Source organism: Sturnira hondurensis, unplaced genomic scaffold, assembly GCF_014824575.4.
Source record: "Sturnira hondurensis isolate 20B ecotype Veracruz unplaced genomic scaffold, ASM1482457v3 Scaffold0006413, whole genome shotgun sequence".
NCBI lineage: Eukaryota > Metazoa > Chordata > Mammalia > Chiroptera > Phyllostomidae > Sturnira > Sturnira hondurensis.
This window is the reverse complement of record NW_028079044.1, coordinates 20,737,979-20,753,373: the sequence shown is the minus strand read 5'-3', so window position 1 is coordinate 20,753,373 and position 15,395 is coordinate 20,737,979. Positions and strand designations below refer to the sequence as shown.

Here is a 15,395-nt window from a genome sequence, read left to right as displayed (position 1 = left end):
TTTTTAAAAAATATTTTTATTTATTTTTAGAGAGAGGGGATGGGAAGAAGAAAGAGTGAGAGAGAAACATCAATGTGTGGTTGCCTCTCATGTGTCCCTTACTGGGGACCTGGCCTGCAAACCAGGCATGTGGCCTGACTGGGAATCGAACCAGCGGCCCTTTGCTTCCCAGGCCCATGCTGAATCCACTGAGCTACACCAGCCAGGACCCATCACTCTTATTTATTTAAAAAATATTGTTAAGCACCTACTGAATGCCAGGCACTGTCCTGGGTGCTGCAGCTACAGAAAGATAAACTCTCCCTGTGCCTGCACTTTGGGAACTTGAGTCTGTCACCGTTGAGAGGTCACTGTTAATATCACCTTCTAGTCTCCAAAACACCAAGTGCTAGTTATTGATCTATCACATAAAATATATTATACCATCTTACAAGCATTGGAGAAGAACTTGCAGGCTTTTTCAAACACTGTACATGTTTATGCCTTAGGGCAAATATTATTGGTATAAATGAAGCAATTCCTTAAAGAGTCCATCCAGTTTGTTGGCTGTATTTCGGAATAGCTGGAAGACTTTAAAGGAATTAGAGGCACTGAATAATATTTGCCACCAATGAAACATTAAGTATATAAGTAAACATATAAAGTTGTTAATATTTGGTGACTATTCACAGATATGTGTACATTTGCCAAGGAAAAGCAATCCACAGAGATTATCTCCTGACTTCTAAATAAATTGCTACCTGGTAAGACAGATGGCAGGGACAGTTGCTGTTGCCACAGAATAGATCCAGGAAAGCCTCTTTAAGAAAAAGAATTGAAAAATCTTACCTTTGCAAATTTGACAAAAGAATAGGACCACATGAGCCCAGTGCCAGAGCTTGGTAAGGGGTCCGTGCAGCGAGGAGCCTCAGCCAGGGCTCACCAGCTGTGAGGTAAACCTACCTCCACAACTTTTATGGTTTTTTCATTTAAAATAATTGGAAAACAGGGGAGTTTTTTAGGGAAGTTTTCTAATTGTACAATTATCCCATTCATGAGAAAAACCCAGACTAAAACCCTTTCCTTCAGCAAGCCTACTGGATGTGTTCCGACCTTGTGGTGAATCAGAGAGTCTAAAGGTAATGGATACAATTCACTTAATTCACTAGCACGATCAAGTCCCCTCCTGTTTCTCCCCACTTCCCAATAGAGTGCTTGGCACTCAACAGGAGTCAATCAGTGTTGACTGAATGTCTTGATTCGTACATTCCTTCAACAAACGCTGCACTGATTTTTGCCCGTTTGACCCTTATACCTCCTTTCACGTCACCTTAAGATATTACCATTCTTTTGAACCGTCTAATTAAAATGAAGAAAAATTAGAAATTAATAGGCAAAGAGATAAAGAACAAGGACAAACTGAAAACAAAACTTTGACTTGGACAATAGAAAAGTATCTTCCTAAATAATTCCTGAATCAAAAGATTGGTAATCTAAAATCTCCTTTACCCACCATTGAGGTATTTGAGGCAATAAAAAGGCCACACATATAAAATGAATGTGGCACAGAAATATCAGGGTCCACAAGAACTAATCCTAGGAAATTCATTGATTTGAATATATTTCTTATTAAATGGAACAGAAAATAAAAAAGATATTTTTAAAAGCCACAGAAAATACAAGAAAAATATTAAAATGCATTTATAAATTTAAACAAGTTAAAGTGATTTAATTGAATTTTTTTCCCAAGAGCTCTTTCTTTGGAAGAATCAGTAAAATAGACAAACCTCTGGCAAATCTAACCCGAGGAAACTTACTTTAAGTAATTTTTAAATCTCTGGCTTAAGCACAGTATGACATATTTTAAAACAAGAAATCATCTCCTGTGTCAGTCAACTACCCGGTTCTATTTCCTTTTTTTCTCACACAGAAGAAATTAATACAGGACACAGAGATGGGAGCTAACCATAGGTTTTGAAGAGCCAACGTCTCATCTTTCTTGAATTAGAATCAAAATAGCCAAAACATGCTGATCTGAGAATAACTTTACTAAGAAGGAAATGAAACTTCCAAAGGAAATCCTTACACCAACAATTCTTCCACGGATTTCTCTCAGGGCCTATTGCTGGTCATTCTCTGGAAGCACGGCATTCCTGCGGCACTGGGGCCTCTTTTATTGTCCGTGACTGCGAACTCCTGTCAAGTAGACCTAGGCACACCCGCTCGGGGAGCCTCTTTAGGCTACTGCCAGGACTCAGGGATTCACAGGAAAGTGCTTGGAAAAGCAAAAACTGTGATACAAAACCAGGTGATATTATTATCATCGGTGTCCTCTTGGTGAGGATTAAAGGCTAATGTGAGAATCTTAATGTTGATGGCATTATACCTACGTGAGAAAAACATGCCTGTATGTGTCTCTACTGAAAAGAAAAAATGGGGAGAATATTGATGGAGTTCAGAGTACCTGCAAAATGATTCATTATTCATGTGCTAGAAGAGAAAATGAACAAGGAATTAACAGGTTGTTTATATTTCCAAGTATAATGGGGAGACTAAGCCCTAGACAGATCTGTGGGGAAAAAAGGTAGAATTTGCTTTTATCAAAAGCCTTATCTCTCAGTCCCCTCACTCTCTGTAAAAACTTCCCTTCCTACCCTGGCTGGTGTGTCCCAGTGCATTGAGCACCAGCCTGAGAACCAAAGGGTCACCAGTTCGATTTCAAGTCAGGGCACATGTCTGGGTTGCAGGCCAGGTACCCAGTTCAGGGCACCCAAGAGGCAACTGCACATTGATGTTTCTCTCCCTCTCTTTCTCCCTCCCTTCCTCCCTGTCTAAAAATAAATAAATAAAATCTTTTTTCACTAATATTTAAAAAAAACCTACAACATCCCCTCCTGGCCCCCAGAGCAGCTGATGTGGAGCCCCACCAGGCCTGTCTGCTCGGGACACTCAGGCCGACACTCTTGCATTCCTCCAAGACAGTGATCTCCGCTGGCTTTCACCAATGACTCAACAACAGCAGCCATGGTTCTGACAGCAAACTGAGCTCTGAGAGAGGCAGAGAGATAATGCTCTGGGCGGAAAACAACACTGAGATCCAACACAGATGCTTCATATGTTGAGCTGCAAATATTAGAGTAAAATTTAATGGGGCATTAATAAAATGCCCTGGGTTCAAACAGCCAGTTTCACTTAGAGGCAGATTTAGGGAAACCTGACTTAGTTAATATGTGGGGAAAGAAAAAACAAGGAGAATCATAGCTATCTTGATATCTGACAAGTTCATTTCTGACAAAAATAAAAGCCGATGTAGTCTTTGGGTGATTCAGTAGCCATCCAGCGTCCAGATCAAGAGAGCTAATTCCATGTCCTGCTGTTCCAGGTTTAGACCACGGTTTCAAGTCCCACATTTTAAGAATGGTGTTGACAAAGGCATGTCCATAAGAGAAGAGGTGATCTGGAACCCCCTGACAGAGGTTTTAAACTGGCAGCCTACAAACCCTGACGGGTCTGCTCACATGTTCTTTTTGATCCACTCCATATTTTTTTAAGAAACGTTAAATTTATTGCTAACATTGAAAAATCTGATTTCATCTAAAAAAAAACCCATTTTGAAAAATCAGATCTGGCCATGCTGGACCTGTGTTTATTACAAGATAATTATTAGAGATTGAATAACTTTAAAAGAAGCATGTACTCTTTTTTGTTCACCATAACCCTCACCACTCCTTATTGTCACCTAATACTCAGGCCAAGCATATGGTTGTCATTTGGCATTGTGCTTCTGTCACTGAATTTACAGTCCCTGCTCTAAAACATGTAGGAAGTCACCTGCTGTGTGGAGAGCCTTTACAGCACCTTTTTAACCTTACCTGCGTTTAAATAATTCTGCTTCCCTGCCAATACAGACTCTTTTTAAAAGTTCCTAATTAACTATTTTTGTACATTAGTCTCTGTATAATTAGGAGAATTGACCCATTGTTGGACTGGCCCTGCCTAATTTAGCTCCTCTCTAGGAAAAGCACCCTTTTGCTTAAGCCAGTATTCCCCGGGCCCCACTTAGTTGGCCATAAACTTGAACAGTGCTCAGTGTGCTGTGTGAGCAAGTAGTCTAGGAAGGAACTAATTGGAATTAAGTGTGCAATCTGCCAACTGCTCCACATTTGAAGCTTTTGTACTCCAGAAGTGGAAGGAGGTTATAATTAGCTCCTCACATTGTCATTTCAGAAGCAGTTGTATTATTCCCACTGTGTCGTTTCCCCGCTGTTTGTAATAAAATTGGGTGAGGTAGCAGGAAAGGAAGGGAGTTTTAGGCTTCATGTTTACCATTTGGGAATTAGATGCTTCAGAACAGACACATTTAAGCAACATCAAATAGTGGTTTCAGTTCTTTCCCTCTTCATTACTTTTCAAAGCACTCACGCCTGGCCCTTCCACACCTCTCTGAATGGATTGTTTAACTCGCTCCTCTGTCTTCCTTTTCATCTAAAGAGATTTCTGTTTGAAGGAGGGATTCACATACACTGTTGGTGAGAATGTAAAATGACAAAATCACTTTGGAAAACAGTTTAGACAGTTTTTTTTAAAAAGTCATATACATACCTGCCATGTGATTTAGCCATTCTAGCCCTAGGTATTTACCCAAGAGAAAAGAAAATCTGTATCTAGAAAAATACTTGCACACAATGTCTATAACAGCTCTATTTCAATAGCCAAAACTATGAACGACTCAAATATTCGTCAACAGGCAAATAGACGAACAAATTGTGGTTCATCCAAATAATGAACAATACACAGCAGTAAATAGGAATACATTGTGCATAACATCAAAATAACTATGGATAATTCTAAAGGTAATTATGCTAAGTAAAAGAAGTTAGACAAAAATTACTAACTTTTGGGAGTGGTGTTGGAAGGGGCAGGCGGGAGAGATTACAAAGGGCACAAGGCAACTTTTGAGGATGATGAATATGGTCACTATTTCAATTGTGTTCTAGTCCCACAATTACATACATATGTCAAAACATATCAAGTTATAAACTTGATATGCAAGTTATTATATGTCAATTATACCTCACTAAAGATGTTATAAGTAAATGACTATAAAATTTTAAAAGTTCTAGAATAATTTAGGCATCAGAAAGCACTCAATGTATATTAGTCACCATATTATATTTTATGTTTCATTAAACATATATTAAGACATCAAATTCAAACTTACTCATAAAATGAAATATCACTAACAATAATTTTGCAGGAAAGTCTTGGGAGACAGAAAAAATGGAGATTATAGAGATGTCTCATTCTCAAATACAATGAAAGATAGTCTATTAAAGTTATTTCAAAATTATGAGTTCCAGATTTCAAAAAAATAAAAGAAAGAGATACAAAAGAGGGAACAGAATGGAATAAGTTTATCAAACTATTCACTGACCTTAATTTTTCTCTTTTTTCATTGAGCTAAAATTCATATACCATAAAATTCACCATTGAAAAAAGGAAAAAAGAGAGCAAAAATGAGAAAGGACTCATGGACATGGAGGGGGTGGGTGGAGGTGGAAAATGGTATAGAGAGATAAATGGTAATAGAAAAAATACAATAAAGATGTTATTTTTTCTTTTAAAACATTTCATTGATTATGCTATTATAGTTGTCTCATTTCCCCCCTTTTATTACTCTCCACCTTGCACTTACTGTCCTACTGGCATCCCCCACTCCTTAGTTCGCGTCCGTGGGTTGTATATACAAGTTCTTTGGGTTCCACATTTCCTGTACTATTCTTAGCCTCCATCTGTCGATTTTGTACCTATCAATTATGCTTCTTATTCTCTGCATATTTTCTTCCATTCTTCTCCTTCCTCCTCTCTGACGATAACCCTCTATGTAATCTCCATTTCTGTGATTCTGTTCTTGTTCTAGTTGTTTGCTTAGTTTTTGTTTTTGTTTTAGGTTCAGCTGTTGATAGTTGTGAGTTTGTTGTCATTTTACTGTTTGTATTTTTTATCATCTTCCTTTTCTTAGATAAGTCCCTTTAACGTTTCATATAATAAGTGCTGGGTGATGATGAACTCCTTGAACTTGACCTTATCTGAGAAGCACTTTATCTGCCCTTCCATTCTAAATAATAGCTTGGCTAACTAGAGTAATCTTGGATGTAAGCCCTTGCCTTTCATGTCTTTCAATACTTTCCAGCCCCTTCTTGCCTGCAAAATTTCTTTTGAAAAATCGGCTGCTAGTCTTATGGGAACTTGTTTGTAGGTAACTGTCTCCTTTTCTCTTGCTGCTTTTAAGATCATCTCCTTCTCTGAAATCTTGAGTAATTTAATTATGACGTGCCTTGGTGTGTGCTTCCTTGGGTCCAACTTCTTTGGGACTCTCTGAGCTTCCTGGATTTCCTGGAAGTCTATTTCCTTTGCCAAATTGAGGAAGTTCTCCTTCATTATGTTTTCAAATAAGTTTTCCATTTCTCGCTCTTCCTCTTGGCACCCCTATGATNTCCATCTTGGCGGAAGTCCACAGAGGCATTCCTGAAATCTTGAGTAATTTAATTATGACGTGCCTTGGTGTGTGCTTCCTTGGGTCCAACTTCTTTGGGACTCTCTGAGCTTCCTGGATTTCCTGGAAGTCTATTTCCTTTGCCAAATTGAGGAAGTTCTCCTTCATTATGTTTTCAAATAAGTTTTCCATTTCTCGCTCTTCCTCTTGGCACCCCTATGATTCAGATGTCGGAACATTTAAAGATGTCCTGGAGGTTCTTAAGTCTCTCCTCATTTTTTTGAATTCTTGTTTCTTCCTTCTGTTCTGGTTGAATGTCTATTTTCTTACTTCTGCTCTAAAATCATTGATCTGAGTCCCAGTTTTCTTCCCATCACTGTTGGTTCACTGTGCATTTTCCTTTATTTCATTTTTCATAGCCTTCATTTTTCCCTCTATTTCACAACCATACTCAATCAATTCTGTGAGCATCCTAATTACCAGTATTTTGAACTGTGTATCTGATAGGTTGGCTATCTCTTTGTCACTTAGTTGTATTTTTTCTAGAGCTTTGATCTGTTCTTTCATTTGGGCCATATTCTTTTTGTCTTGGTAAGCCTTTTACATAGTAAGGGGTGGAGCCTTAGGTATTTGCCAGGGCAGGGCAACCCAGGTCACTGCTTTGGGTACTTATGTGGAGTGGGGAGGGGATGGTCAGAGAGGGAACAGTGCCACTTGCTTAGCTCTGGGCCAGCATTCAGTCACTTCCCCTGCTTCCCACAAGCAAATTGGGTCCTTCTGGTGCTGATTCCCAGGGGAGTGGGTTTGTGTGAATTCTATGACCCCATAGGTCTCTCCTATGAAGTCTTCTGAAAGGCTGGGAGTTTTCCCATCTCAACCCCCACAGGTTTTTTCATTCATAAGTTTTGAGACTTTATTTCTCCACACTGGAACCCTGGGTTTTGTGGTCTGTCTTGGTCCCCAGTTGTTCCTCCTGGTTTATCCGCACACAAATGTGGGACCTCCTACTCCACCAGCCACCACCTTGCCATAAGGCCTCTCCACCCTGGCTGCCTGCCTCCACCCCTCCTACCGGTCTGGATGAATGTTTCTTCTTTAACTCCTTGGTTGTCAGACTTCCATACAGTTCTATTTTCTGGCAGTTCTGGTTGTTTTTAGTTTTTAAATTTGTTGTTGTCCTTCTTTTGGTTGTACAAGGAGGCACAGCGCATCTACCTGTGACTCCATCTTGGCCAGAAGTCAAAAATGTTTAATGAAGGGGAGAAAAGCACAATTAAGTGGTTTTTAATATATTCACAAAGGTGTACAACCATAACCACTGTCTAATTCCTGGATATTTTCCTCACTCCGAAAAGAAACCTATAATAGTCATCTCTATTTTCCTCTACCTCTAGCCCTGGCAATAGCCAATCTATTTTCTGGATTTGTTAATCTGGAGTTTTAATATAAATGAAATAATACTATATATGGCCTTTTGTGTCTGCCTTCTTCCATTTAGCATAATGTTTTCAAGATTTGTCCACACCTTAACATGTGTCAGAATTTTATAGGTGAATAATATTTCCTTGTAATAATACCACAGTCATCAGTTGATGGATTTCCGTTTTTTGCTATTATGAATAATGCTACTATGAACATACACATATAAGTTCTTGTGTAGACCTGCATTTTTAATTCTCTTGATATATACCTAGGAATGGAATTTCTGGACATAACATAATTCTACTTAACTTTTTGAGGAACTACCAAACTATTTTATAAAGCACATACCCAGCAGTATATGAGGGTTCTAATTTCTTCACCAACACATGTTATTGTCCATCTCTTTCATTATAGCCATTCTAGCGAGTATAGTGATTTTGAGCTGTGACTTTGACTTCATGTCCCTAAAAACTAATGGTGTTGAACATCTTTTTATTCATTGACCTTATTAATCCTCAGGAAATAAACAAGATTAGACCTGACCGGCACCTGTATAAATAACCACCTCGTCATTTGCCTTTATTCACTTTCTAAGCCTTATTTATTTATTCAGTCAATAAGCTTATACTGAGACTGACTCAGCCCTGAGTTAGACGAAGTCAAACTTCTGAGGAAGCAGAAGTGTTGGCCTCTCCCATCAGGAAGCTTAAGTTAGAACTGAGAATAAGAGTGACGAAAGAATCATAATGAACATCTGTCTTAAAGATACTATACCTTAAAAAATATGTACCTTAAAAGATCAAAGATCGTTTTCTAGTAGAAATTATTTCCTAAAGCTCTGCAAGCCCTAGGCAGAAAGAGCTGTAATCCAATGTGCAAACTGCCTAAAAACACTTCACTGTACATATTTTGAAGAGCAGGTTCAGTGCTTTGTGGATAGACGACGTTGTAATCGCTATGTCCGGGTTCTGGGGTGTCTTGGTTCTCACTTGCTGGCACATTCATTTGACAGGGTTTTGTTACATAACTTGCATGTGTGAGGAGCTGACATTCTGGTCAGGCTGCTGAGTCAGAAGTTTGGGCTCTTCTGGAAACCACATGTGCGCAGTAACACAGAATCTGCGCCTGCTTTCCTCCTCCTGTGTTTTCCGCAGCATCACTTCCTCCATCTTCTTCTCAGGCCCAGGGGATTAAAGAGTTGGGTTTCCACCATTGACACGTCATGGATTCCTGCTGTCTTTCTTCCTAAACACCATGAGGTCGGGCCAAACAGATATGTGGGCAGCCTCTTTTGTAGAAGACTCAGCAGCTGCACTGGTAATGCTAGAACATGTTGTTGGAGAAGAGACCTCAGCATATAGCCTGCATTTCCAGTCTTCTCTCTGTCAGCTGACCTTGGAGGAAATGAGGAGTAGGCACAGAAGTGAGGCAGAAAACATTTTTAATCAACAAAAGCATTCAATGGCAAATTTCTGGAAGCCTAGCATTCAAACTAAAATCAGAAATAGGTTCCTGGCTGGTGTAGCTCAGTGGATTGAGCACAGGCCTGCGAACCACATGATCGCGGTTCGATTCCCAGTCAGGGCACATGCCTGGGTTGCAGGCCAGTTCCTGGCAGGGGACACCTGAGAAGGAACCATACATTGATATCTCCCTTTCTCCTCCCCTTCCCTTCTAAAGATAAATAATAAATAAAATATTTTTTAAAAGAAATAGGTTTCTATAGGTTTATTTTGAGTAAATAAAATACAAAAAGAATCTTCGACAGTGTTGTTGAACCAAGGGCATCATCAGTCACATGCCAGGCAGATTGATGCCAGGAAGAAAGAAAACTTTTAAGTCTGTCCTTGAAAACTTAGCAATTGTGTATATGCACTAAGATGCCCATATAAAAACTTAATATTCATAGGACATGTGGTCCTGAAACCATGTGCCCATGACCTTAATTAATATAGTTTAATACTAAGGCAGTGAACACTTGGATACAAGTCCCAGTTTTTGCTGCTTACTAATTCTATGACCTTGGGAGAGTCACTTAAAATGTCAGACTCTCAAGTTCCTTATTGTTATGGTTCATTATACTTGTAAAAAGCATTCTGTTTGAATTCGTACTTTTTGTGGCACATGCAGTGCCTCTGGGTTCTTTTACTTTGGTGGTTTCTTGCTTTCCATTCAGGCCAGCTCCACTTTTCTACAAAATGGGCAAGCCCGCCTAAATAAAAATAAAGCAGGCTTAAAAAAATCACAGCATCAGTCTCTAAATTAGTCATATGTCACAAGACAAGGGGGATCTATTTTAGCATAACAGTAAACAGCATAGTGGCAGAGTTCCGAGAGCCTGGAGTTTGATGCCCAACAGGCCCGGATTACAGTCTGATTCTGACAGCAACTAGCTGTGGACAGATTACATAACCTCACCAACCTCAGTGTTCTCATTTGTACCTCCCTGGGCTGCGAGGAGGTTCAAATGACATCAGACACATACAATGCTGAGCACAGGGCCTGGCACATAATGAGGGAGCAGCTAACATCGTTACTATTCTCTTGGCAAACATGATCTCTAAGTGAGTTTCCTGGGAATTAAGGTGACATACACTCATGACACTTTTTTAAAGTTTGGAAGAGTCCCATAAGCTAGTCTTCTAATTCCATTCTCCCTCCAACAAAAATCTCTACTTGGACAGCAATTTCCAGTTTAAGATCTACTTTCACAAGTATCACATTTTTTCCTGTGACTTTTAGTCGATTTCTTTTTTAATATGTCATGCAGTATTATCCCAGGCCCCAATTTTATACACATAAAAATAACAACAATAAAGTGGAACATTGACTATTAGCTACTCTCAAACTGAAGCAAATATTCCTAAACATTTAAGTAACTAATCAACATGGGCCAGTTTTTTTTCCTTGCTAAGACTATTGTAAAAGAATCATTATTTTTATGTCATAAGGATTTTATTACCATGAAGTAATTCCATGTGCACTATGCCAATGTGTAATTAATATGCAGGGCTAGAGACCTGTGATGTGTATTCCCTGCTCTATTCAGAGAGAAGTGAGTACTAACTACAGCAAGGGGCCAACGTCAGTTCAGACCGGTAATGCTAGACAACCGCTTATCAATAAGCAAGACTGATATACAATCACTAACTGCAATCACTGCTGTATAACACAAGGTGCTAGTACTGTGTGCCCAGCAGAGACAGGAGGGCCAAAGCAACATCAAACAATTTTCTACCTAGAGAAATGTTTTTCTAGTGGTGGAAGAAAAGACAAAAGAACAGCATTGGACAGTGCATAATCACCTGCTATAATGTTCAATGCCAATGCCATGAGGCTGTGGTTTTCAAAAAATGTTAGGCACCTTGAGCTCTAAAGAAATCCTTTAGGGACATCCAGTGTGTACAAGAGACATGAGGGTATTTGAGTTGATTGGAGAAATGGAGAACCTCTCCCTCTCCTGTGGTCCTCTGCTGCAGACATCACAGTTTTTAAAATTACAGGGACTTGATAGATTTGAATGACAGAGAAGCGGAGGAAGGCATTGCAGGTAGAAGGAACAAAGGCAAAAAGGTAGGAATTCAAAGTAAGAAGTCATCCTTGTAGACACCTAGTAAGTAAGTGATAAAAGACACCCATGTGGTCACTTTTGGGTTCCAACCTGAACTAATTTTCAAATATTTTAAAGATTTTATTTTATTTATTTATTTATCTTTAGAGGGGATGAGAGAGGGAGAGAAACATCAATGTATGGTTGCCTTTCGTGCGTCCCCTGCTGGGAGTTGGCCTGCAGGGAACCGGCCTGCAACCCAGGCATGTGCCCTGACTGGGAATCGAACTGCGATCCTCTGGTTCACAGGCCAGCGCTCAATCCACTGAGCTACGCCAGCCAGGGCCTGATTTTCAAATATTTTAAGCCTGGTGAAATAGTTAACAAACACCCTAAATCAGGGAAGATGGAAAACCCAGGGTTAATGAACTGCAGTCAAATAATGTATCTTGTTGTTACTTTTCATTTCAGAATCATTTCAAGTAGTCGTGAGAGGGAATGGCTTTCGACATGCTCGCAACGTGGACAGGGTCCTCTGCAGCTTCAAGATCAACGAGTCTGTCACGCTCAGTAAGTCTGTGCAGAGTTTGTGGGCCTCTTCAGCCTGCTCAGGGAAGGGAAGGCCCAGCCTTATCTTCCAACAAGGCCACACACAAGATACCACACAAAGAAGTGTCTTCCTTGCTGGAAGGGCCTCCAGCAAGGGCATGGCAAACCCCTACCACTTCTGTTCTTCATCAGAAAAGCAACAGGGTACTGGTTTTTCAGTCCAGTGTGTATACAGAGTTAACCCCCCTCCTCAGGTGGCAGTGCTGGTGATGATAGGTGAAGGGGATGCAAAGCTTGACATTCCTTGACAAAGTATTAGGGACTCACAAACACAAGAAGGGAAAATAAACAGCCTACACTTATTAATTCTGAATAAACCAAAAGCCAAACTGTAAGGCTTTCATGTGTAGAGGCTGGAATTTTTTTTCAGCCTGGATGATTCTTGCTTTGAGTTGCCAAGAAATTCATGGTGAATATCTGACATGAAATACAGGAATATGAAAGTAAAACTAAGCGCATTTCATGCGAAAAATGAATTATCACAACATTGGCACTTTCCCAAGACATTTGTAGCAGGCAAGTTCTTAATTTAAAGACATGTGATTCATGCAGCTCTCTGGGAGACATGAGGAGACTGACTGTGGGGGGACAGATGTCCAGGAAGCCTGCTTATTCTTTGCATCTGGCATCCATCACACAGATCATTATTGATTCAGTATCTGTAGTGATAAACAGCAATAATATACTGCATTTTCTATACTGCTGTGTCCTCTTCAATGTTTCACACCTTTTTGCCACAACAGCCCTGTAAGGTAGAAAGAGAACAGAGGACCGGGAGGACACTCACCTTGACTGACCAGCCCCTCACACTAGCCCTGCCCCCCTGAGAGCCTTGTGGAGTAGGTGCTAGCCTGTTTCTCAAAAGGAAGAATTGAAGGACATGTCTTTTTTTCCTCCTTCTCATCTTAAAACTCACTTGAATATTTAAACAGAAATATGCAATGGCTTCCTTACAAACATCTGGAATTCCTGGCCTTGGAATAATTCCAAGCATTTGAAGCATTCTTAACGTTTCAAAAAGCTTTCTTAATACTTGGAAATATTCAGATGTCTCCAAAAAGTACTTGCTATTTGAAAACATTTTGAAGGATTCATGAGTAGTCACAGTGTGAAAGTTGGATGTGCGCCCCCTACAGAGTCCTTCCTTTTGTCTTTTGTTGGTGATGTTGCTTAAATTCGCCTGCCTTCTCTCCTTAATGAAAATCTCTAATCCAAGATCAGAAACTCCTGAGTGTTAAACTCAAAGACATCAACACCTTTCAGCTTCCCAGGGGAGCCAGCATTCAGACCAACCCCTCTCTGAAGATCAATGGAAATGAGGTGTAGTGTTGCCATCGCTTGGAAGGTTACAGAGATGCTGCATTAGGTTAACATGAAATGCAAATTCATGATGGATTTGTACAGTGACATTTTGAAAGCCTGTTTTCCAATTTCTCCATGAAATTTTATTTCTTGGAAAACCAGTTCATCTTCTTTCTTCCTCCTTCTTCCTGTCCTAATGTATACTTGAAAACACCTGCACACTGTCCACTTCATTTATATTTAAAAAAATAAAGGAAGTTAGGATAGGTATTTGGCTTCAAGCACAAACCAAATGGTATTCTAACACAGTGCTGACAGTTTGGAGAAGAGGAAAGCAGTGATCAGCCATGCTCTAGGCTGTGAGCAACACTCCTGAACTCAAATCTATGCTTATTAAAAATAACTAAGGGGAAATATTGGAATTTGAGGGGAAATAGAATCTGTCCTTTATTTATTAATTTGCCAATTTATTTTCACTCAGTAAATAATACGAATAAGAAATTATGGAGGATATGCCAAGGTAAATAAATTTTTAAATACAACATATTCAAATCTACATTTTTCTATCAACCTTATGAATATAATAACTATGTTGAGTGATCACTATAAAATAAAATCAATTTATACTTCACTTTTTCCATCCTCTTTTCCCATCCCTATATCCCGTTTTAAAAATGTTATCTATTTTCATTGTTATAGTGTATATTTCCTCCTTCAAGGTTTTTTCCTAAATGCTACATTATGTTTTGTTATTATTTTCAGAAAATGTTAATTAAAAGCCCAATAATGAAGCTAAGGCTGTGGTGGCTCTCCAACCTGTTCAAACATGAAAACTTGATACAGGCCTCAGAGTCTTCAACAAATGCTACAGTGGCAGATTATATGAAGCAAAACTGTTAAACATAAAAGAAAAAATTGAAAATTTATATTTATAGTGGGAGGTATTAACATGATTTTCTGAGTCTCTGAATGGATAATTAAAAATATCTATACCTTTTGAAATGGTTATGAACATCTTTACACATTATTATACTAAGACACAAATAAAATGCCAATGTATTAATGCTAAAATTAAAATTTATTTAATATATTCTTAGGTGATAAATATAACAAGACAACAAAAAGCATAGGTTAATACATAATTCTCCCCACTTGCCTTTTCTTAAAATAAAATCAATGAATCAACAGCTTAGAAATCTAAAACAATTTCTGAACTTGTGGTTGATATAATAAGTCTAGAAATTCTGGGTAAAATATGGTTTTAAAAATTGTAACATATGGCCAGCCAAGATGGAGGTGTAGGTAGATACACTTTGCCTCCTCACACAAACAAAGAAAGACAACTAGTTTAAAAACAAAAAGCAACCAGAACTGCCAGAAAATTGGACTCTATGAAAATATGAAAACCAAGGAGTTAAAGAAGAAACATTCATCCAGACCAGTAGGAAGGGCAGAGAAGGGCAGCCAGGGCAGAGAGGACAATGGCAAGGCAGCAACTGGAGGACCAGGTTGGCAAGGAGATGGTTGGCAGTCCCACATTTGCATGAGGATAAACTGAGAGGAACAACTGGGGAACAAGACATACCACACAACCCAGGGTTCTAGCACAGGAAAAGAAAGCCTCAAAACCTCTGGCTGTAAAAACCTGTGGTGGTTGCTATGGCAGGAGAAACTCCTAGCCTCACAGAAGAGTTTGTTAGACCCAAAGGGTCCTAGAATGTACACAAGGCAACCCACCTGGGAACCAGTACCAGAAGAGCCCAATTTGCTTGTGGGTAGGGGAAGTGACTGAAAGCTTGCTGAGAGCCAAGCAAGCACCACTGTTCCCTCTCTCACCCCTCCCCCACATACAGTGCCACAGTGCAGCAATGTGGGTTGCCTCCCCCTGGAGAATATCTAAAGCCTTGCTCCTTACAACATAACATGTGCCCTGAGACAAAGAAATATGGGTCAAATGAAAGAACAGCTCAAAGCTCCAAAAAAAGAACTAAGCAATGAGGAGATAGCCAACCCATCAGATGCAGAGTTCAAAACACT

General features: G+C 39.4%; 1 protein-coding gene across 1 annotated transcript in view; it reads left to right on the top strand.

The window, feature by feature from the left end:
• ANTXR1 (ANTXR cell adhesion molecule 1) overlaps window positions 1-15,395 on the top strand; it is a 235,364-nt gene that overhangs the window by 85,147 nt on the left and 134,822 nt on the right. Inside the window, exon 10 of the mRNA XM_037048197.1 lies at window positions 11,919-12,017. Within this exon, the coding sequence (XP_036904092.1) occupies window positions 11,919-12,017 (99 nt within the window). The remainder of the gene's footprint in view (window positions 1-11,918; window positions 12,018-15,395) is intronic.